This window comes from Mixophyes fleayi, chromosome 10 (assembly GCF_038048845.1).
Source record: "Mixophyes fleayi isolate aMixFle1 chromosome 10, aMixFle1.hap1, whole genome shotgun sequence".
NCBI classification, from domain to species: Eukaryota; Metazoa; Chordata; class Amphibia; order Anura; family Limnodynastidae; genus Mixophyes; species Mixophyes fleayi.
The window spans coordinates 17167562-17193378 of NC_134411.1; the positions used below are offsets into that span (position 1 = coordinate 17167562).

General features: G+C 40.3%; 1 protein-coding gene across 2 annotated transcripts in view; it reads left to right on the forward strand.

The window, feature by feature from the left end:
* KCNQ1 (potassium voltage-gated channel subfamily Q member 1) overlaps positions 1 to 25817 on the forward strand; it is a 101858-nt gene that overhangs the window by 64044 nt on the left and 11997 nt on the right. For both annotated transcript variants that reach the window (XM_075187999.1, XM_075188000.1), the window contains 8 exons: positions 9934 to 10024; positions 16043 to 16169; positions 16987 to 17065; positions 17904 to 18000; positions 19629 to 19769; positions 21811 to 21921; positions 22144 to 22239; positions 25358 to 25480. In XM_075187999.1, the coding sequence (XP_075044100.1) occupies positions 9934 to 10024; positions 16043 to 16169; positions 16987 to 17065; positions 17904 to 18000; positions 19629 to 19769; positions 21811 to 21921; positions 22144 to 22239; positions 25358 to 25480 (865 nt within the window). The remainder of the gene's footprint in view (positions 1 to 9933; positions 10025 to 16042; positions 16170 to 16986; positions 17066 to 17903; positions 18001 to 19628; positions 19770 to 21810; positions 21922 to 22143; positions 22240 to 25357; positions 25481 to 25817) is intronic.

Here is a 25817-nt window from a genome sequence, read left to right on the forward strand (position 1 = left end):
TCACAAAATCTGAGTGCGCTCATCTCTAATGTCAAGTGGTGTAACATGATTATGCTAATCTGTGATCAAGTGGGTGGACAAGGCATTATGCTGATTTCATCATTGCACCTCTGACCACGCAGTGGTCATTGAATCTTGAAGACATGATTTGCGTCCTCACAGCAAATCCCACCCACTTCTCAGGCAGGTATGCGCCCTTTCATGAGACTGCTCCTGGGTGTCTGAGAGGTCTCGCCCTAATCCAGGAGTCTCCCGCAACTATGCTTTACATACATTAACAGTTCCTGTTTTTTAGTTTTTTTCGTGGGAAGAGTTGATGCATGTACATAGTCATAAATCACATAATACTAGTGGGTTTAAGCAATTTTAACTCCCCAGGAGAGGTTTTTTTTTTTTTTTCTTTTTTCTATTTAATCTTATTTGCATATTGTTGGCAGTTAACAAGCAAAAGCGTTAGACATGTAGCGCTTGACACGTACGTTTGGCATAATAGTTACAAGTATAGGTGGAACCTGATCTTACTGTAAAGTTGTCTGTATGATATACTATGCAGTTATTTCTTAGCTGTGCTTGGAAAGGTCATCCTCCTATATTTAATATTTATAGCAAAGCCTACAAAAGAACTAGGATTGGGAAAGAACTAGGATTGGGAATATGAGTACCTATGTGCTTTTACCAGAGAGTGACATTGCGTATTTTTTTTTTTTACTGTTTATTAATAATAATTAAAGCAACATAGGCGTAGTTGGCACTTTACAACCCTGGATGGCCCATGGGCGCCAGTACAGTTTCTCATTACAATTATTAATTTTTTTTTCTTTTTGAGACTTGCAGTTCTGCTAAATGATGACCCTTACGGTGCTCATAGAGGCTGTGACATTGCAGATGATTTCTCGAAATTGAAAGGAAGGTGCTGTTGGAAGATGACCACATGTAGCGCCTATTGCCTGTATGTGTAGGCATCTCCCAAACGCACTAAAAGGCTTCACTGCAGCCAGAAGTGATCCAGACGGCAGTCAACAAGTGGGGCATGACTCCAACGTGGAACATTGACCCGGATCATGCTGCCACTAGAGCAGGAAGTCTCACAGGTTCAGGACACGGTAGCCTTTGGCATGCCTAAGGATTTAAAAGTGTGCGTTGTAAATGGCAAAACTGTTTTATTCTACAATGAATTAGAAAGCATTAAGGCTCTATCTACCATATAAATGCCTAGTGGCGTGTGTGAAAAAAAACAAAAAACAAGCTGCAGCGCCACCTGCTGGGCAGAGTTATACACTGACCTATATATTTCTTGAAGGAGAAGTGACAGTTGGGAGTGGTTGGTGGTTGCCGGGGGTGACAGTGGGGAGTTTTTAACACCTTAAGTAGCTTGATGAAGGATGTGGCGATGAAGATGAAAGATGAGGTGATGGAGAAAAATGATGAGGCGGTGACACGTGGACAAAACCACGTTAAAAAAGGGCGCTTGCGTCGGGAAGTAACGCTCTTCCCCTGAGGAGGCCTGGGCTAGGCCCAAATGCATGACAAGAACCTTTTTAACACCTTAAGTAGCTTGATTTGACTAGAATGCATAAGTATCATGCACGGGTTAACTTGTTAACTATAATGTGGTAAAAAATCTTGTATCACCCCAATTTACTTATAAAATAGTCTTCTTACCACTTTGCCTGCCAGTCATGCATGTATATGTGTGACCCAATACAAATGTTAAATAGTAAAATAATAATTATTATTAATTCTGCAACACTTATTGGGAATTTTTGTTTTATTTCAATAAAGTATTTTTTCTATGAATTAACCCTGCTATGGCCATCCTGAAACGGGGAAAGGATGTTGTGGCGGTACATGTAATACAGCAATACCTCTTAAATAGGCTTACAATGCAAAAGCATACATTATAATTGAATTGTGTCAATATGATGCAATGGCGATTACAGTACTCAAAGATCCACCAAGACCACATTGCTTGTTTAGATGCATGCAGACAGTTGTCCCCAGAGACCATTTTATGATGTCAGCTGAAGTTACAGACTTTAAATCAGTCATTCAAAAACCGTGTTGCCAAATATGTTCTTTCCTTCACCTATATACCTATCAAAATTATAGAGACAGGTAATTGTATTAGTTTATCTCTTTATAATCTATTTCCAATTTAAAGTGTTAATATTCTATTTGAGGTAAAATAGTCTTATGGGTATATTTACTAAACTGCGGGTCTGAAAAGTGTAGATGTTGCCTATAGCAACCAATCAGATTCTAGCTGTCGTTTTGTAGAATGTACTAAATAAATAACTAGAATCTGATTGGTTGCTATAGGCAGCATCTCCACTTTTTCAAACCCGCAGTTTAGTAAATCTAGCCCTTTGTGTTAGAAAGTCAGTGCGTCAAACAGAATTATTACACTCCTGAGACAATAAGTATATGGTTACCGTCATCGTTAATGGATCGCCCTAAAAATACAGGAAATGACTACACATTGTAATATAGATTGTCACTAGCATGGAGTGCATATTATTTACTCTTAAGAAGGAAGCATGTGCATGGAAATGTTGTCTACAGCCAACTGAAAATGGTGATATGCCAACAAAAAGACTGCCAAATTAAACATCCTGAGACAGGGCTATAGGTCTTATTACAGCAATTGTATAGGTGGAATTCACAGACTGGATTGCAAGACACTCAAATGTGGAGAAAACATAAAATTTCCACTAAGTGTGGCATTTCAATATATAATATACTTATAATATATTTGTCAGAACAAGCATTCTTAAAAAGAGCAAGTACGACTCCAACTCTAACTCAAAAAACTACCACCTCCAAATTTTAGTATTTCTTAATCCATCCGGTAAATAACTCTTGTCGTGTAATTATATAGTAAGACATGACACATGAGGGTAACAAGGGTCACGGTCCAGAGCATAGTTGCCAAATTCCCTGGAATGTCTGGGAAACTTCCGAAATAGTGGATGATCTCCTGGACTCCCAAGAGAGTCTGGAAACCTTCCTAACTCCAGGCCAGAGAAGCAGTGGGTGGAACCCAGTGTGATGGCTGCAGTTCAGGCTGCTTCATGTTGTGGTGGGTGGGGAATTATGACCCCCTTCAAACCCCCAACTTCACAGAGCTCTGAAAATTGGGCAATTATGGTCGAGCGATGGGTCTAGTTGCAAACTTTAAAAGCTACAGGGCTTATGCGTTTGTCGAGCTTGCAATGCAATGTAAGAATAGAGTAGACCAACAATGAATGGTAAAGAATTTACTAGTCATTATAAAGCTGACCACACATAATGGAGCCAAGCAACAATAACACTGTCTTTGGACTTCAAAACCATGACTATTCACAATCAAAACCCAATCCTATATGATCATATTGAATTGTGTGTGCTGGAAATCCAAGTCAAAGATTATCTCCCCTGCTGTGTGTGGAGCCCTATTGTTCAACCTGCAACGTGAATTGCATCAGAGGGGGGTGTCTGAAAAAGTTTGCTCAACGTCATTGTCGGGGGAACATGGTAGGCACGGCAGGAGGGCTCTGCGCTTACCAAGGCGCCCTGCCAAGCCTGCCTGTGCTGAAAAATATTCACTGGCCCTGCTCAAAGCTATAGTAAAGAAACAACATGAAACTATTCATGATACAGTATGCATTGCCTTGTATGAGGCACAGTAAAGCAAAGCCAATTTTTGAGGTTACTGTTCCTTTAAGTAATTACAAATGACACTGCCTAGTGCAAAAGTTAAAAAGCTTGTTGTGACTGGATCACTTATAAATAACTTGTGGTATAAATTTATTCAAAGGAAATAGCGCAGGGCGCTTATTTATATAGTTGCCAATGAACTTATCTTTGATATTTTGATATAGGAAATCGTTATTTCTGAGACCAGGGTAGAAAATTTGCTTTTTTCTGTTTTAGCCATGCTAAAGGAGATGCCTTATTTCTGATGTATATATCTGACGCAATGAACCTTTGTTTAGAAACTCTTTGTGTATCGTGATGTTTGGGAAATTACTTGTTTGGGGTTTGTACCTTTCTTTGGGATTGTGTATTCTGCGACTGAAGAGAGTATTCATCTGAATAAGACCTTTTGACTTGCTAGATTTCCTGTGTCTAAAAACAAGGTGCAGGACATCACAACGTTTCTAGAATTTCACAGATAAGTGTAAATATTGTTTGCAATGCATGTAAAACCATGTTTGTGTAAACACATTGCATCCTGATTCTAAAAATAGCCTGTGTCCAAATCCGTATAAAAAGCACTGTCTTGTACACTGAAATGTATCGTCGTTCTTGTTTCATCTGACCTGACCACTGGTACCTCCAACCAGTGTGAGAGCAAATAAACATCACTTGCTTCAAAGACCTGCTTGAAAACATCTTCAATATTGCTGTATTCCTGTGACCTGCAGATTAGACCCTAAATCTAATCCGTTCTCTGGCTGTTTGAGCTTGGACCCAGCTTTTCCGGTACTACCACTCTGCCTGCTACACTGCAGCCCTGGTCAGTGTGATAGGCCAGGGGGGATATATCCACAGCAACCCTGATCTATAGGAATAGATCAGGAGTACCAGCCCAGGTACACCAGTAACGGGGTACACTCGCTGCGTCAGTTACCCAGAAGAAACCCGGTTCTGGATTCCGGTATAGGAGTCCAGTGGTGGCAGCATTTGTAAGCACCTCCTACTGCGGCAAGAGGGTGCATTTTGGATAACGAAAGGGAACGGTGGCAAAGTAAGTCCAGCCGGTTCCCAGCAGCACCAGACAGGGTAGCATAGGCGGTCCATCCTGTCACACTTCTAAATCAGTATGAGTCTTAAAAATGTAAGTTTTCAATAAAGAGGCATTCAACAAAAGCCTATATTACCTTTATAAAAACAGAATTTTTCAGATCTGTTAGTCCATCCTCTGGTATCTGTAAGTGACACATTGTCATATTTGTTATATAATGTCATATTTTCTGGTAGAATAAAGTTAAAAATAAATAAAGTAAAAATAAATAAAAATAAATAAAATAAAAATAAATAAATGTAAAATAAAGGACAACAATAATATAATGAAGCTTTCTTATTGATTTGAATAATTATAGCTTTGGAAAGAAGTTATTTCCACCTGTACTATAACCAGTTTAAACTGATCGGATTAAGAAATGTCTGCTTACGTCTGAGTACAAGTTTCAAAGTGCTTTAATTGTGGTGCTAATAATAAAAGGAACACTTCCAAAATGTTTGGAATAGGTTTGGGATTACTGCTTATTATTGCTTAAGAATTGCTCAAGATTTAGGAATTTCCTTGAAAAGGCTGCCATCTTCTTGTGTTTTCTGTCTAATAGAGTTCTGTGGATTTCTTAAGGAATGTGTCTTTTTTATTTTTTTTATTTATAATTATTTATTTATTATTATTAATAATAATAATAAATTATTATTATTAATTTTTATTTATAGGGCGCCACAAAGTATCCGTAGCGCCGTACAAGGACAAACAATGGCACAGTACAAGGTGAAAAAGCACAGTACAAGTAACAGTAAGCACTATAACTCTGGGGGCTTCAGGCACAGCATGAAAGAGAGGGAGGGAGGGGAAAAGTGAGTACAGGCAGGTAACTATGGCCCAAGAGGGTGGGCACGGATGACAGGTTGAGAGTCACTGAGGGGAGCGGAGAGAAGCGAGAGGAGACAGTATAATAATATTTATTTATAGGGGGCCACATGAGGTCCGCAGCACTATACAGAGGTCAACAACAAGACTCTACATGGTATAACAGTGCAATATATTGGCAGAAACCTATTATTAGGGCACTTGTGCTGTTATATGTAATGGGTGTCAGCGGCGTTGGTGGTGGATGTTAAACCACAAGAAGCTTGTAGACTTGTTGGTTTTATTTCAGAACTTATTGTAGCAGATCTATACATATACACAGTTGCTCACAGTTGATATCGACTGTAACAGAAAGGCAGTATGACAAGTTTATGCTGTTAATGTACTTAACTCTATTGTAGTACATTCATATATGCAGATGGTAGTAAGCTTGTATTGTGAGCAATGTCAGAAAACATGTTGCTCATATATATTTTGCGCCTCTGCTCACTTTATATATAAGTAAGAGAACACAAAAAGGATGCAGCTCCAGTTATCGTGTCTTTTCAGAGCTTGCTGAGAGCCAAACTTCCTGTCTGGGCATGCTCGGTATAGCAATGTGGACGGCTGGAGGCTGCTCCTGTCTTCACTAGATCAGGCGACACCACTACCAAAATGGGAGACAGAGTGTAGTGCTCCATATTAACCCAATACAGTAAATAAATAACACTACAACTCTCAACATAGCTACTAGGGTGCAAGGGATATAATCACCCCCAGTGCCCATTAGTGTGGGCGCAACTAACAGTTTTAGAGCCATCAAAAGAGGTGCAAAGACAATGGAGGAGTGGAGTCAATGGGCAGAGAGCCCAAGATGGAGGTGTGCAGTGTAGCTGGTGAGCAAAAGTTATAGGTAATGAGGCCAGGAGGGAAAAGGGCCCTGCTTACTGGATCTTACAATCTAAAGGGAAATGGGCAGGAAACCTGTTGGACACATGGGGTGAGCCAATGTAAGGGGATCTGAGGGCAAGAAGCAAGAGTGGGAGAGATGGAGAGTGAAAGAAGGTGAGGTATAGTACATGGTGAAATGGTTTAGGGGAGGACAGATAAGCTTTTCAAAACAGGTGGGTTTTCAATGACCATTTGAAGCAATACAGACTAGGGCAGTGTTGGCTAACCTGTGACACTCCAGGTGTTCTGAAACTACAAGTCCCAGCATACCCTTCCAGCAATAAGCTGCTATATATTGGCAAAGCATGCTGGGACTTGTAGTTTCACAGGTTAGCTAACAATGGGCTAGGGGATAGTCGGATAGAATGAGGGAGATTGTACTGGTGGTGGGAGCGCAGCACAGGAGATATCTTGGATAAGGGAGTGAGAAGTGGTTACCAGATGGGAGGAAAGGTGACTGTCATTAGCGTAGAGAGCGGAAGGGAATATGTATGGAGATAAGCTTGGAGATGTAAGGAGCAGTGGAGTTGGAGAGAGAGGGCCTTGTAAGTGAGTGTGAGGAGTTTAAAGAGGATTCTCTAGTAGAAGGGGAGCCAGTTTAAGGTTGGTAAATGTGTCCATTTCTGTATCACACAGCTTTTAGTTTTGTGTGTGCATATGTGTTTTAATAAAACCTATATATGGTGTGTATGACATCTAGAAGTTAGTATGAAAGAATTTTAAAGAACACTCAAAAAGTAATTCCCCCAATGGGAAGCCTTCTTTTAGAAAGAATGCTGGATAATTGATTGTAGGTTATTAAGGAATGAAGTTAACCGGAACGTCCATCTTCTGACCCCCTACAGTTATTGGACATAGGGAGCCACCAGGTAATTGTCAAAGGGGAGGGTGCTCTGAAAACAACACCTTAAATTTTACTTTGTGGATCCTTCTCTTAGACATCTGCACATTGTAAGCAGTGTTCATAAGGAAAGTGCAGGAAAACTCAACTTATAATGGAGTTTTCTTAAGAATTGGATGGTACAATGTTCCTTATTCTGCAGCTCAGTTGAATGCACTGGCACATTAAAAAAATGTGCTTTAAATTTGATGAGTGAAAGCTATGTTATTCTCTCCTATATCACCCATGAAGCGGGCAATAGATGTGAGCAAGCAGTGATTATCAAAAAGAATTGTAAAATTACCATGTACAGCTTAGCAGAGAAGGGGAGTAATGAAGTGAGGAAATAAAAACATTATAGAAGATCAGTAATGCTCTTACGTTATTTTAAAGAATGATGATTACAATAACAATATACCCATTATTTGCGATGGCTAACGGCTATTGTCATAAGCTTGTAGAACAGTTGGTAGAGGTTTTCACCTATAGCAGCCGCCTTTCCCGTAGAGCTTTTTGCACTCATAGGTACTCGGGTGCCCCCAGGTCTTAAACTCAGAGTAGTACAAGCTTATAGTAATATGGATATAACCGTAGTGCGGGCAAGGACACGATGGCAGGAGATGCGCAAAGTCAAGAACTGTCCAAGAAACAAGCCAGAGGTCATACACAGAAGGATCAATTCAGAAGTACAGAAACAGAGTACAGGAGCAGGTCAGCAGCCAGGATACTGAACGCTATAAATGGCAGGGAGGCTCAGTCCTCCCTGCCTTAAATACAATACGAACAGCCAATCGCAACTGGGAAGGCACAGCCTAAGAGAATTAAACCCAGGAGGCTGATAATAGATTTCCCCCTACTGTGCACTAGCCTGGCTAATTCCCCCACCGAACTGACATCTGGGCATCCCGGCCTTTGCCTTTACAATAATCAGGCCGGAAGTGACGTCCCGGTTGTCAAGGGGATGGCCGGGGCTATGGGCACTGCCGCGGCTCGTAACATTATTTGGATAATTGTGGAACAACCAAGTATTTTTTTAATAATTTTGTAGAGTATTGCCTAGGTGAGTGTTAAGCTAGCCGTGCATACTACAATCAGATTGGCTAATTTGGATATTTTAGTCCACATTGGCCCAACATTGTTTGCCATGCAAAAGATTATTTTGCCCAATGAAAGTCTAACTGGATTTGGGACTGGTTAGTAAATGTGGATGGCCATTGATCACTATTGTATGTGTAAACAGACATCAGCCAACTACAGCGCAGTATATTATTCATCTCAGTAATTCACAAACGTTATATTAATGTCAAATAGTGTTTTTTGTTTTGTTTTTTAAATAAAAACTTCTTAAAAAGGGGTCTATTTAACAAAGGGAGAAAATCCCCTTCTCCGGCAAAAACTGGAGTTTTTACCAAGTTTAAGGGCTTCTCTTTATAACAAAGCCGCGGACCGGTGGTAGCTATCAACAGGCATCACCATGGGCCTCCGGCGAAACTTCTCTATGCAAATTACTTTTTTCAATTGCTTTTTTTATATTTCATATTTTTCAAATACTCATACTTTTATTCTATATTTTTAAATTTTTTATTTAATGAATCTGGAATTGGAAGCCCAAGTCTGTCTCCAGTGCACATAAGCAAGACGGCAGTGGGCCAAAAACTGGCTGGCGAGTAAGTAAGAGTCCCCTTACCGCTGCCAGCAAGCATTTTACCGCTTCCAGCTTGTAAGCAATAAGCAGCAGATATGGCGTTCTGTAATGTCAAGACTCTTATTTTGATGCAAATGCACTTGGGTGCAGAGTTCATGTTCTGATTTGAGAAATTGAGCTGAGGAAAGTGTTCCTAGTTAAATGCAGGCTACCCAGTTCTACTGCAGGGGTGAGCTTACCTCTCCAAAATGCAAGGAAATTCGGGAAAACTTATTCCTGCATTATACAGTTTAGGTATTTTGTGTTTCTGAAGAAGTTGAATTATCAACATACATTATAAATGTATGAAGTGGATAATGATTTCACTAAATCAGGGTGGGGGGGCTATGCCTGATACCCACCCCCTGTAGGACCCACTGGGCTTCACTACGCATTTCCAGAAGAACAAAGCAGTGGTGGGCATAGTGGGTGAGGGGGCATCACCTTATTCCGGGCCCATAACCGTTGCACCCCTGGCAATGGCTGGGGTTCCACCTCTGCTCATACTTATCGATCTCAAATCTATCTATTGTATAATATATCTACCTATCTAGCGCATGTTTAAACCACACTTCTTATCTTTCTCTTTCTCTTCTACTTATACTGATTTAGGCACCATTCTTGGTGGAAATGAAAGGCTTTAAAAAAAATGTAGAGCAACAATTCTGGTGTAATTTTCTTGAAAATAGCATTACAGGTTAATTCATCATTTCTGGTAAATATCTCACTATATGTGTCTTTATGGGACTGGAGTTGACAATCCGTTGTTGCATGGACAGTAGTATGAAATTTACTTAGTACTCAGTAGTTTGGTTGGTTAACTTAACATTTTTCTTCTCTTTACAGATTTCTTATAGTGCTGATATGCCTCATATTCAGTGTGCTTTCTACAATACAGCAGTATTCAAATTTGGCCACAGAGACCTTATTTTGGATGGTATGTAAAATATACTGCTTTTAGTTACATGTTGTACTGCTCCTTTTTGGTTTGTATTTGTTTTTTTAACATGCTATTCAGTAGTGTTCTACACCTTAACCGGCTAACTATATTCAGTATTGAACTACGAAAGTTAGAAATATAACCAGGATTGTAGAGCTTATATATTATGCCCTGATTGTAGAGAGAGGTATTTTTTTTTTTTTTGATCATTGCAATAAAAAATACTTTGCGCAGTAATTTTCCCAGCTGCCAGTCAATATTGGCTTGGAGTGATCAGAGTTGCCTAACCATTTTGCCATGCCGGTTTCCACCCTTGTGTGCACTTGTGTGAGCCAGCTTGCTTGGAACTGAAAATCGCAGTTTAAAAAACAGTTTGTGTAAAATTACAGATTGAAAATCTAATTTTTTATTTTTTTTTAAATGAATTTTTTTTATTTGGAAACCTTTTATGAATTAAGTAATTAAGTAGAATAAACCATTTTTATTCAGGATTTTGTGGGTTTAGAATAGTGGTGGTACAAGTACTGCAACAATACGATAGATTAGGGTGATATGGTGCCCTCCCAATGTGGGAGTCTCCATTACATGTGAAACATACATTATGCGGCATACAGCACACACCTGCAGTAAGTTTGAAATATAACAAAGGGCATGGACGACTGCCGCACGCACGTCTCTTAATTCAGGGTCGTTATGATCCTTCACCTCCCATAGTCACACATTATGTCTCCAGCTCTGTCACACATGCCCTTGTGACGCATGGCCGCCAGTCGTCCATGCCCTTGTGACGCATGGCCGCCAGTCGTCCATGCCCTTGTGACGCATGGCCGCCAGTCGTCCTTGTATTCTATGTGGCAATGGGAGGGAAGATGGGAGTCTTATGAAACAAGAAGAGAATTGTGTGGAAGCATATTTGACAAAATCTAGACTAACCCACCAGAAAAGGAATACCCCCAACATTAAATCAATAACTGCACCTTTCCCCCCCCAAGCATATCATTAGATTATTAGCCAACACATCATATACAGAGACCCAACATTGTATTATATACAAAACATAAATAGCAACCATCAACCCCACATTACATTAATAGCTTCCACATTTAATTTAATGTTTTTTGTTTTTTTTATGAACAGTCCTCACCAGCAGTTACATTAGATAAGTTTAGTAGCCCCGTATTACATTAATAACCCCATTACATTAATATCACCCACCACATTACATTAGCAGTCCACCCACGGACATCAAAGGGGGGGCGGATGCAAAGGGCCCGGGCATCTCTTGAGGGACCTGGCGGTGCTGATTATGTGGGCGCAGATGGCAATCCAGCCCCATCGGTGCTAGATGGAATATAGTCACTCTCCCCCCACCCACAATCAGGAGCTTCCTATTATTTTGTGTGATCACACCTTTGCCCCTGGACTGAACAGCACATCTGCATTTGCTGAAGATGTATACGGACAGGCCCCTTAGGCTGTGTACGCACATTACTGCTGTTTTGCAGAGGTTGTACATGCTGCCTACAGGGAGCTTGAGAAGCCTCTTGGAGACCCTGATTCTTAATCCCCACTTACCTGCTAAGTTGTTCTGCAGAACTTGAATGCTGTGGGGGGCAGACACATGTTTGGAGCAAGCACCAGCCGTTGGAGGGGAAGCTGGCCCACGCTGTAAAAAGACGAGTGGAGGAACAGAAGAGGAAGGTGAGTTCAGGAATGAAGGGAAATAAGGAACAGGAGAGATGCTAGCAATACATCAAGAACTAATTAACTCCCTGCCCTGGCTAGGTGTGCACTAAGTTTTTCAGCCAAGCCATCCTATCTACCGGTAAGCAGGTAGGGAGTGGAGTGCTTCCTGGCCGACCAGCATCCTGGACCACCACTCTCCCATTTCAGTCCTAATAAAGAAATATGTATTAAATAAACTGGGGGGACGGGGACTAAACAGCCATATCACTGGTGAAAACTCCCCTTCTCACTGGCAGTATGACTTTATGCCCTTAGGTGAATATGCCCCTGTATCTGTACCCACACATTCCAACAGTTCCTGGCGGCACTGACTGGATTGGTGGACCCAGAAAGAGGTGTGGTTTGGATGGATTGTGGGAGGTGCTTATTTGTGTCCCAGTTTTGCTTTTAGAAAAGTTGGCAAGTATGTCCATACTTGGAGCACATTCAAACTTCAAGGACTATTCTTACTCCCCACAAATTATTCTTCCTTCATAAAGTTGATCCTGCCCAAGTTTAAAACCAGTAGGACGGAACAGGGTGACAAACTAATAATCTGTTTGAAAAAGGGCTGTATACTGCCTAGAGCAAGCTTCAGTTGCTCTCCAACTGTTCCTCCTCTAGAGAATGATATATGCTTTTATTGGTCACTATTTTATCATAACTACTTGTGCATCATTGTCTAGACTTAAGTACAGTTCTTGACGCACTTTTATAAAACACAAACAAAAAAAGTATTAATTGATTCTCTGTGGTAATATTTAATGCCTGATACACTATTGTTCATACACTATTTATCTTTTCACATTCCTTTTTGTGGTAATCTCGAACAGAAAGTAATTCTTACTGTGGGAGGTTTGGGAGTTGCTGCAATGCTGTTGTGAAGAAACGCTGAGAGACTCTCACACTTATTTTCATTGTTACCCATCATAATCCATTACTGGAATTCATTGTTCTTATACGTGAATGTTTTCTTTGGCACAGAAAAATGTAAAACAACAAATCTATTGAGCGTAACATGAACTTGTATTTTTGTATTCACGGACTAGGTAAAGGTTTATTTACATTGGGTCATATTGCTGCATATTTGGCTCACCTATTGTAAGAAACTTAAAGGGGACGTTTCAGACAGTCCGCTTTATATAACTTGCCCGCCACATGTAGTAAATAGAGTCCCCCATTAGCTGAAGCTGGGACGCCAATCATGCTGTGTTTCACGCTTCTGGAGTACTGCGGTACTCGATTAGTACTGCGGTACTCGATTAGTACTGCGGTACTCGATTAGTACTGCGGTACTCGATTAGTACTGCGGTACTCGATTAGTACTGCGGTACTCAATTAGTACTGTGTTGATTCCATAGAGCTCTATTGAAGAAGGTTGAATAGATTACCCTTTTCAAATACGCTGGGATGATCTGCTGCAAAAAATGAAAGCACAGACAAACTTAGAGCGAGAGAGAATGGAAGCTCTGTGCTTCTGTAAAGGAATTTTACTGGCAAATACCTCAGACCTTTTGAGCCTTGGAAATGTGAAAATTTTCAGTCCCACCTCATCCGTCCAAGTCATGCCTCAATCCACCCAAGTTACACCTTCAAATTACGAAGATAGATCCTCAATTGCAGAGCACATCACTTTTGTTGGATATGGAAAGCAGGACTATCCCTCCAAAATGTGGATAGCTTGGGGTATTCAAACAAAGACCAGTTACACTGGTGAACTGTCCCAGAAAAAAGAACACACAGATTACATCTGGGAGGAGACATTATTGCTGACCAGTGATACAGTTTCAGTTGATTCAGCAGTTTCAACACCCTATTCCATTGGTTATAAATGCTGTCGACATCATATTCCCATGGCTGGCACTACTATTTGGCAAACCTAGGCAATTGTCAATGGTTAGAGGTTGTGTTTAATGCTATTGGGGTGTCCCCAAACAGAGCAATAGCCTGACACGAAGGAGAAGCAGCCAGCAGCTTCTTACATGTGAAGCGGCTGCCACTCACATCTCCTGCCTGCTAAGGTAAGCAGTGGGGGCGGGTACCCAATGCAATAAGGATGGGGTGCTGACCTGCCTATTGCACTAGATAATCGATCGCAGATATGTAACAAAGTACAGTAACGCACAACATGGTTAAGTGACCCTAATTTTTTTTTTTTCCTTGCTGACTCCAAAATTGACAATCAAATAAATTCCCTAGATCAGTCACTCTCATTATATACTTTACTAATTATAGCTAAGGATACCATTTCTTGTAAGAACGGCATCTAATGCATTTTAAAATACCTCTTGCCATCAGTAACCTGCTGTTACTGACCCCTCCTATTGGATGGATTAGAGTGTTAACTTTTTTTTTTTTCGGTAGATGACAGGATTTTAGCAGATATGTGTCTTAAATGAATAGAGTATGATCTTAAGAATAGTAGTATGTATTGCTCAATAGTCGCTCTTAAGAGCTGTTACACATCACGGAGGATGATTTGACTGGAACAAGAACTTTCCCCTCATGTGCAGTTGAATTTATCTCTGGTCTAGTCATGAGGATTGGCCTCTCCTCTCCATATTCCTTACACAGGTTTGGTTTACCATTCGGGATGATACACACAGACAAGACACATATACAACATGTGCTCATTATATAGAGCCTAAAAATGGTTCTATCGCTGCCATAAAGTCACAAATAGGTACTTGAAATACTGGACCAATCCTATTGGTTGATGTGATTAGTGTGGCCAATCTGGAGAGGGGGTAGTCTCACGGAGGATGATTTGACTGGGCCAATGAACAAGAACTTTCCCCTCGTGCAGTTGAATTCATCTCTGGTCTAGTCATGAGGATTGGCTTCTCCTCTCTATATTCCTTACACAGGTTTGGTTTACCATTCATAATGCAGGTTGACAACCCCCCCCCCTTTAGTTTTATGGCCACTCCTTCAGCACAAGAATGTAGTGGTCAAGGTGACGCCACCACCTCTATCTGGACTCAGACCAGGATACTCAATCAACATGCTATATGCTGTGCCTGTCTCAGAAATGTCAGTCTCTTGATTTGTTAACTGCATTTACAGTAATATACACAAGGTTCACTGTGCCAGTAATATAAATGTATACAATAAGTTATTTCTTCCCATGTTTGTATAAGGGGAAGTGGATCCAGACACAATATTAACAATCCTTTATTTACTTACTCATTTAAAACACTAACCATAGACTTAGTTTGGGCTAAATTAAGTGCATGTAATTATTTTATACAAAGAAGATGCATAGGAAGCTGGTTCTGTAGAGAGCTGCAGCACTGGGGAACAGGGGATTGGGACAGTCAAATAATGTTGCTTAGGGCAACAAAAAAATGTAAGCCTAGGTTCTTAAAGAAATTAAATACAGGTTTTGTTTCTGATAAGCTCTTTAAACATACACAAAGATAATCCAGGTAAATCCAGTAATGCTATTGAATGATGCTGCAGCAAGTGTCTCCACAGCCTTCCATTGCTGATAACATAGACCAATTGTTTACACTCGCCTGCACAAGATATGTTAATATAATATGAAATATCTTAATTTCTGACTAGGTTTGGGAACCTTTACATTTTGTGTGGGAATAAATACGACAGGATCATTGTCACCTGGGGGTTTATGGAACATACAAAAAAATATAGGGAGAGCCCACCAGTTAATGTTAACTAGGTCATCATCAACATTTTATATAGTGCCAACAAATTCCGTAGGGCTTTACAATTGGGGACAAACACATACTGGGTAATACAGACAGAGGTAAGAGGGCTCTGCTCACAGATCTATAGGTCATAGCTAGTTTTATTGATTTGTGATTGTAGGAAAGAGATTTTCCACGTGGGATAAGCAAAAATGAGACTTAAAAACAAAAATCCTTATGTCCAGTTTCAGTAAGTAATTAGTTCCTTCTGCCCAGTTTGTATTGGAGCTTTAAAACCAGTAGGGGAGTCTGGGAGAAATATACACTACATTCCCCTCAAAATATATATTCATCTGTGAATGTAATTTTAGCTTCTTTGTGTAAGGCAACTTGTATGTTAGGTTTATTTAGTGGTGCTTTACGTACATGTGAGATGCCACTGAAGTCTGGGAACTCTAGTCCGCGACTATGGTGATGAGTTCGCAGCAGTCTAATATTTTTCTCATATACTTGGCAATTTCTAAAGCAAACCTGTTCTAGTTTCACATAATATTTAAATGTGCTTAAAGTAATTTCACTTCATGTTTATGGACTTTTAATGTATAGTTTTTATAACATATTTTTATATTTGTCTTTACAGGAAATTGTGTTGGTGGTATTTTTTGGAACAGAATATGTTATCCGATTGTGGTCTGCAGGATGTCGAAGCAAATATGTCGGGGTATGGGGAAGGCTTCGCTTTGCTAGGAAACCTATTTCTGTTATAGGTACGTGGGGCTCAGATGTATCCAGCACACATTTAATGACTAATTATCAGTTTTAAATATAATGAGGGAATATTACTTGGCTACAGTCTATTGTACCGCCAATTCAGAGGGTCACTCAGTATTTGTTGTGGTCCAGTGATGCTCCCTTAGCTTCTGCTGAGAGGTTGTGGTCATTGAGGAGAGCATCAGAGGACCACGGCAGACCTTAGAGGACCCAACAAATCTGGTGCAATGCCGGACCCCGGGTAAGTAATATTGTGTGATGATAACTTATGGGACAGCACCCAATACCAAATTTTGGGTACATTTATTTTTTTAAGCTGACCGCACACAACACAATCTAAACCTTCAGTATGATGATTTTTTTACGGGTCAGGGATAACCATTCAGTACAATCAAGTGTAGATGGCCAAACTGATCAATAATCTGATAATTCTAGATGAAAACATGTTCATCAAAAGTGAATGGATTGAAGCCTATTGAAGTCCATATTGTATTTGTATCAATGCGATTTATTATGATACCATAACTGTCCTAAATTGCGCATGAATTGCAAAAAAATTGTTTCTGCAATAACTAGCTATTTGCATATCATCTGGTTAAAAACAAAGATTACTTTTATAAACACATTTGATGGTAACATATTTACGTTTATTGTACTTGAATGATTGGACAGGAATGAAATTGTTTGGAAACAAAAAAGAAAATAATTGATGTCTGTGTAGCCAACTTTAGATAGAAAGTGCTTATTCAGTTTATTGACCATACTAGGTATTCAAGCTGTTTTAATTGATTAGATTATGTTTTCTTGTTGCAGATTTAATTGTAGTTGTCGCTTCCGTTATAGTCCTTTGCGTGGGATCAAATGGACAAGTTTTTGCAACCTCAGCAATAAGGTAAGTCTTTGTCTGTACACATTTTTTAATGAACGATTAAGAATATGATGAGTAGAAAAATGCATTTGATAAATGCTGAAAGCCACAAGACTTTTTTTTCTCATCGAAGTTCCTCAGTCTAATTTGTGGGGAAAAAAGTCACAGGTTGTCCAGTAGTTACTGTCAGAGCCAGCTTTGTGTGGTTATTTTTGCAAACTGTTTTTAATAGGTGTCGGAAGAATGCTAAATCATAATAAATAAATAAATGGGAATCTTTATGTGCAACCTCATAATTAATTTTGAGAGTTGCCTGAAAAAACAAAACAAATTGGTGAAATCTGACCAATTAAAAACGTTGATTTATTTCACTTGTCTCTGGTTGCCATCAGTCTCTGATTTCTGGGATCATTCCCGGTTTTATAGATATATCCCTGGGAACAATGACCAGGTTTATTGGTATCAACCAGTTCCCTAGTACTACTTCTGTTGTGTTGGTTGCTAATTTCTTTGTGTTCTGGTCTTTCCTATATATTCCAATATTTGCAATTTGGACACTGTAAGAAGGGGATGTGCCTAGCACTTCTACATTTCAGCATGAATAGTAGAGGAACCAGCGATATTTGCATGACAATGTATTGAATGACTCAAAATGTATCAATGATGTAATTAGTGGAAATTGCTCTACAACAAGCATCGCTCTACAACATGCATCACTCTAAATCTGATATATATATAATATGTGTGTATTTAACTACTTTTACTTTTTTGTTGCTTTAATGTTTAGAGTATATGTTAGATGTCAGTAAGGCTCATTGTCTCATGAAGGTCACATGTCCATTAAACTGGTATTGTCTGGCAGGGGAATCCGATTTCTCCAGATCCTCCGAATGTTACATGTTGACCGACAAGGTGGCACATGGAGATTACTTGGATCAGTGGTTTTCATACACAGACAGGTATGTCATATTAATTTCTGTTCTGTGATTTTTGACCACCACCTAGTCCATTTCAAACAAACCAACATGTTTGGGCCCAAATTAATAGTGAGTCATGTTGCCTGTTGATCAGCCCAAGCTCTGTATGGCTGCGTACATGTGTGACCAAATTTGACCCAGAGCGAACCATTTGGGCAGTTGGGCGCAGTGGCCAAATTGGCTTGTGTATGGGCACCTGGAGCCTAGTAAACATTCCGAAAGGCTGCAGCTCTGCCCATTAATCTGTTTACTAAGTTTAAAAAGAAACCCAACAAACTTCTAAAGCTAGCACAGAAATCCAGATTTGGTAAGCAAATTAAATTTTTTTCAAGTAAACTAGCCACACATGCCAACCCAAACAATAATTTTAAGTAATCACAAATATTCTTAATGTATCAATTTTTTTCACAGGAAGACTGTCAGATTAATGAAACCCATCATCCTATGTTGACAACACAGGCCACAGAAAATCGCCTCTTTACTTTTTAGAACTTGTCATGTGTACTGATTGCACAAAGACTGGACCTGTGTAATTTGGCCCTAAGCATTCGGTTATAGGTGATCAGGCAGAACAGAGATGCTGGCATTAGGATAGCTTAAGACAAGTAACTGTCACTTCAAAATAATATCCCGTTTGGTGGCAGGGTTGTATTCAATGAGGGGACTTCTATCATGTTTGGTAGACATGTCGCAAGATTTCTACTGGAAATCTCTAGATAAATTCAACATTTTTTGGTCGAAGTTCTACAGATAGACATAATAGAACTGACCAGGTTCCGAACAGATATTTAACTGTTTCTGTTCTTAGCAGATGCTCTGATAAATTAGCACTTTGTGTCTTGCATGCAGCAAATTGAATGATTGCAGAATTTTGATAGTAGGCTTTACCGCCTCCGATTCAAGCTGTTTAGAGCAGAATCTATTTTTTTGCTGCTTTGGAGAAGATCACATTTTCTCTACACTATAAAGCGGATAGATTTACCTAAATATGGGATCCATGGTTTACTTATTCCTCAAATCATGGGGGTATATTTACTAAACTGTGGGTTTGAAAAAGTGGATATGTTGCCTATAGCAACCAGTCAAATTCTAACTGTCATTTTGTAGAATGTACTAAATGATAATTAGAATCTGGTTGCTATAGGCAACATATCCACTTTTTCAAACCCGCAGTTCAGTAAATCTAGCCCATGGAGTCAATAAATAGAAGAGTCATCTGTACTGTTTGGCTTACTGATCACTCTTTAGATAATCCCTTACATTATGCTGACCCTTAGAGGAGGACGGGCTCCTCCTAAGCAAGGTTTTATAAATAATTGCCTCCAGGTAAACAAGTGACACACTCCTATTCCCTACACTCCTTTCTCCTACCTTTTTCCAACTTTTACTTCTACATGTCCTCATTCTGTCTTCCAATTCTCCTCCATTAGGTTAATACAAATCCTTTTATGAGGTGATGCATACAAAAATGTGTGTTACATTGTGTTATATTTTATTGAATGTGTCACAATTGAACATATTTAGCATATTTTGTAATTATCTTGAAATCAAATAATTATATATTTAATTTTGTATTATTTATTTATCCTTATTTGTGTTCTATCTTCAAGGAACTGATAACAACACTGTACATTGGATTCCTGGGCTTGATCTTCTCTTCTTATTTCGTGTATCTTGCTGAAAAAGATGCGATCGATGAGTCTGGAGAATACCAGTTTGGGAGCTATGCTGATGCTCTGTGGTGGGGAGTCGTAAGTACACCTAGTACCCGATGATTTATTATGCAGGAAACCGTAATCTTGCATGGCATCCACTCCCTTTATCTTGATGTGCCAAGGGTACAGTAGGATCCCTTAGCTTATAGGCCAGGATCCTAGGCAGTCCTAATGGGCTCTTTTAGCGAAATGAGCAACGGTAACCCAGTTTTAGCACCTTTTGTAACAGTGATATAGGAATTTGCAAGGATCCCTTATTTAATTTAGCTGTTTGTTAACCAAAATGTATTGAAGAAAAAATGGGATATTGACTTTTCACACCTGGAAAATTGACCTGTGTCATTGTTATGGGCCCAGTGGCAGTAAGTTACAACATCCAATTTCCAATAAAATACCTCAATTGTATTGAAGTTAAATAAAAAATAAAAGTTGGTCCAGTATGAAAAGTCGTCTTGCAAACTATCAAAACTATATATATATATATATATATATATATATATATATATATATATAATATATATATATATTATATATATATATATATATATATATATATATATATATATATATATATATATATATATATATATATATATATATTTCTCTTACAGTCAATGTACTTGTATTTATCATTGGTCCATGACCCCTAAAGGTCTCATATTTTGCACTGGTGCCTTTTTGTTGAATTTAATGGTAAGCAAGAACAGAGTAGGTTGCCCTTTTAGCTGTCCCCTGCCTGTATTTTATATTTCTCCTTTCATTGTAATGTTAAATATTTCTAATGCACTATAGGCCTTATTTAGAGTTGTACTTAAGTACATTTGCATGACATAACAATGAGCTGATGAAAAATGTATGCACTGTACTACAACTTGCGTCAGTATTTGGTTGTATGTATCTTGCCCTTGGATCGGTTGATCAGGACGTGCAGCACAGTTCGTGTGTGCGGACGTAAGTTGAGCGTGCCCCTTTCAGATGCGTCGTATGTTGGGTTACATGGATTTTGAAACACATTTATTTTAATCAGGTGCAAATTTTAGAGTTGATAATGATGATGGTCACATCTTTGCTCCAGATACACCTATACCCTAGATTTAAGGCTGCACCTATCTTAAGATGTGTGCTACTCAAAATACGGACGTGTACAGATGCATCCTTGATCATACGCAAATAGTGCTGTTTTGCATGTAGCTCAGGCCCCATGTGCCCAGTTATTAAATTGATCCAGCTGTGCACCTCGATTATGTGCAAATGCACCGAGGACTCTTGGAAATCCGTAAACATATGCACTTTGGCAAAGGGCAGAAGTTTGCAGTGATTTAATTGGTTGGTGCGAGCGTGTTCCTTGGAGAAGTAGAGAGTAGGCACACAGATGCATCTACTGTTGCCTGAGCAGTGAAAATTAAGATTTAATTTTATGGAGGAAAATTATTGAAAGGATTTAAAAGGGTGTATAGAGCTTATTGTTAGGGGTGTTTCACTGTGCAGAGGGGTCCCATTGTAAACTTACTCTCATGATTAATTTAAGCCTTAAATGAGACTAAAGAGAAGCTGTATCTTATGAGAAAAACTGAAACGTTTTAATTAATGAAAGGGTTGTCCTAAAGTGGTAGAAGCTTTCCCTTCTATTTTTACATCCTCTGCACACCTAGGCACACTTGTAATTTCTCTAGCGAGGAGAGTAGACATGCGCTGTGATGTATCATGGTAGACAGGCGCGGGCTGGCAAGTTTCAGCCCGGGGGGCACACAGGGGGCCGCATCGCGTGTCATGTGATGCGCCCGACTGTGCGCTGACACGGCCCCATTGCGTGTCATGTGATGCGCCCGCCGTTAATAATTAGGTAATAGTTCATCCCTTGGCTGGGCGGCCGGCCCTAACAGTGGTTAAACTGAGCGGCCCGGGGGACTGATGCCCCCCTGCCCCCCGGCCCAGCCTGCCCCTGATGGGAAATCAAGCAGGCTTATCTGTGCAAAACCAAGATGTTTTGGGGGGCATGTGCAGTGCTCTATGTAATTGACTTCCTGTCTGTGTCCTTTTACATATATCCTGAAACACACCTACCTTTTGCCCCTAGGTCACAGTTACAACCATTGGATATGGAGATAAGGTTCCCCAGACGTGGATTGGGAAAACAATAGCATCCTGCTTCTCAGTCTTCGCCATTTCATTCTTCGCATTACCAGCGGTAGGAACCTACTTCTCCATATAGTCATCAATGATGTATGATATTCTTTAAAACACCACCTGATGTGTTTTTCTTTTTATCTCTGTGCTATATTAAAGTGGACTTTTAACATAACATATTCTAATAGTGCTATAAACATTTACCTATACATCCTGTTAGTCATTTGTTTCAGGGATGTTTAACTGTCTAGTTGTTTATCATTTTATCTATTTCCTTTTACAGGGAATCCTTGGCTCTGGTTTTGCCTTAAAAGTACAGCAGAAGCAGAGACAGAAGCACTTTAACCGTCAAATACCAGCCGCCGCGTCTCTTATTCAGGTAGCAGAATTAGCTCTCGCGGGTCACGCTGGACCCTGTAGACTCTCGCAGCCTTCCTTTTACTAGTTAGCATTGAACGTTGCTAAATGTGTGTTCAGACAGAGTTTAAATGTAGACAGTTTTCAGTGGCCCTGCATAGAACAAGACCATCTTTGAGCCCCAGTGCGGTACTGTTTTGACATTAAAAATAATCTTAAATACATCAGTTAAAGCGAAGCGCAAAAAAAATTCTCATTCTAGAAAATATTAGGACATGCTCACTTGCTAGGATTTATTTTAAAAAAATTACAATCAAAATGGAACAATACTCCTGATTTTTCCACAAGTACTTTCATCCCTATGTGTGATTGCCTGTCACATATTAGCCAACACATTTCTGACCATTCATAGATTTTTAGCTATTAGTGTTGTGCAAGAAATTGTCATTAAACCTTTTAAAAGTCCCAATTTCTTGTGGGCCAGTCCTTACTTCACGTGGTCCAAATGGGTGTGGCCTCACAAGAAAGAGGCACTTTCTTGCTGGACTGGAGATGTTGTCCTGATTTGTCCTAATTTTCCATTAGGGAATATAAAACCACTCAAGTTTCCTTTTGAAAGTACTAACCTATACTTCATGTCAAGTGAATCCTTCCTTCTTGGCGTCTCCTCATCATTGTTTACTACAACTCGGGTGCAGAACACGCATTTCCGAGTCCTATAGCAGATTTTGGGGGTGAGTCTAAAGATTCTGGCCCATCATCCCGATGCCCCTGCTCTGCTCTTAGGAGCATGCACAGGAACAGTAAAATATAGATTGCCATATACAGGGCTTCCAAGAGCGGTGGTAATCGTCTTATCGGTGACGAGAACCCAGACAGGCTTCACACCTACACCAAAATTACGATTGCAGCAAAAAACAAATCCAATATAAAGAGACTTACCTGAAAACAGAAGATCCAGCTTTCCGACGGTACTTTCAGGTGAAAGTGAAGTGCCGGAAAGCTGCCTCTTCGGAATGATTGCCTGTCCTCATGCGCTGCCGTCGAAAAGCTGGATCTTCGGTTTTCAGGTAAGTCTCTTTATATTGGATTCGTTTTTTGATGCAATCGGAATTTTGGTGTAGGTGTGAAGCCTGTCGGAGTTCTTGTTCCCGTTAACACGTACCCAACCTACCAAGAGGCATTTGGGGCCCCGTGCAGCAACATTTTTCCCTCCACTCCCTCCATAGATGAGCAGTAAAAGGGTTGTGTGCTGTCCCAAAGGGGCGTGAAAACAATGTTTTAGGGGTGGTCAACATGGGGCGTCTTAGACATGTCATATTATATATTAAAACTGTGTTGCTCTCACTTACCTGTTGTCAGGGCCAGATTAACCATAGGGCTAACTGGGCTACAGCCCAGGGGCCTATGGCATCCAGGGGGCCCTTGAAAGTGCTCAGCAGCAGTATTGATCGGTCGGGGGCGCCCCCGGCGCGATCAGTGCTGCTGAGCACTTTCCCTGCAGTCCTTCTCCGGCGCGCTGTAGTCTCCTTACTGAGGAGATCTCGTGAGTCGAACTCTCACGAGATCTCCTCAGTAAAAAGAGAGTACATCGCGCCGGAGAAGGAGGTAAGTGCAGGAGGGGGGGGGGCCCTCACGGGGGAATGGAGGCCCCCTTAGCCCAGGGGCCTCCATTCCCTTAATCCGGCCCTGCCTGTTGTTGGAGGTTACACACCAGGTACTGGATTCTTGAATGGATCCTGGAATTTTCGGACCGGTTTGTAAAATGTATAGGTACATGGAATAAGAAAAACTAAGCAATAGGTGAACACCATATATAACACAGTTCATGCAGTATATAATACATACATAATAATAAAACCTAAAAGTTATCGCACCCCCCCTCCTGCAGGCACATTCTGACCATCCCTCTCCAGACACATTTTGGACCCCCCCACCCCAGCCCAATGTACATACCTATGTTGTGCTGGTGCTGCTGACATCATAGTCCTGTAGGGTGAGCCTTACTCTCGCGAGATTTAGAACTCCTTAACTTGCTCTGCTGGCTGTTGGACAGTGTGATATCACACACTGTCCAGGGACTGGGAGCAGCTATTGGCTCGCTTCCCCCCTCTCCCTTGTGGGCGTGCCATCTGATTCGGGGGGGGGGGGGGGGGCAATAATAAAAAAAAAAATGGAAAACAAAATTACCTGGCTACTTTAAATGGATTACCAGGCCCCAGTAATCTGTACCCACCCCCTGGCAGCTGGACTGTTAGGTATACAGTAATATATTTTATATAAATTAAAATCCATTATATTTAGCTATAATATAACACGATCGCCTATGATTCTTACCCAACCATATATTATCCATCCTTACTAATTGCATTGAAGCGTTTCACAGGTTTCTTGTTAGACACACAGTCCTCTCTCATGGTCCATCCAAACCGCACCCAGATTCACACAAACCACTCCCAGATTATTGCTAGGCCACGGTCATTCTGGAGGCACTCGCACTGCCTCCTGCAAAGGATTGGAAAAGCAGAGCAAGTACAGTGAGGCCAGCAAAGCTTCAGGCATGATCTAGTAATGTATGACTACTTATGTGAGATGAGTTTATTAAAAAGGGGGGTGGATAAACGTCCACTTTCTTTGCATCCATCCTCGGTACGGCATTCAGTTTAATATACTCTATGTTTATACTGACAGAATTTTTTTTTAAAAAGTCTGTGCTATTCTTAGATTGGGTGGCGAGGTTAAATACTTTGATCAAATTATGAACTAATACTTCATACTTTCATGTTGCTAGATAGATCTAGGTTTGCAATAGTAAGGATAAGAGCTGGAGAATGCTGGATTATTTCTTATATATCTATAATCCCACACTCTACAGTAGGTCTTTGAACATTTATACACTACCTTACTATTATTATGTTCCTCATAGAAATGTTAATAAATGTGAATCTCTCACATACGTTGATGCAGCAAGAGAAATCAGTATTTTGTTAACTAACTCTGCATTCTGCTGCCTCACAACCTCTACTGAGGCAATTGCCGTAGTTTTCCTCATTGCAGGCACAGTCATTATTAATCGTACATGTAGCTGTACCTCTCCCCTTATCTATCCTGCCTTGTAATTCGTGTCCTCTGTGTTCCAGACAGCATGGAGGTGTTATGCGGCGGAAAACCCAGATTCTGCAACATGGAAAATCTACATCAGGAAGGCACCGCGGAATCAGCACATTGTGTCCCCTAGTCCGAAACCCAAGAAAACTGTAATGGTACAGTATAACGTTTTATTCTATAATATTCTCCAAATACACCCTACTTTGGAGCGGCTGTCCTAATTCATGGACACCGGAAATGGGCGTGGCTCTCTGAGCATGCTTTATGCATTAGACTGCAGACCTGCGCACTCAGCCTGGGTCATTAATCTAATATAGCTCTCTGCTGATGTCTATCTTTTATGTACAGAGCTATAACTAGATATTTTAGTGCCCTATCTCTCTCCCCTCCTGCCCTACATCTTGGTGGAAGTAGATATGCTGCCTCTCTGTAGTGGTTCACCGCCAGGGAGGCATATCCATCCTGCAGTGGGGACCTACCTAGCCCTCTACA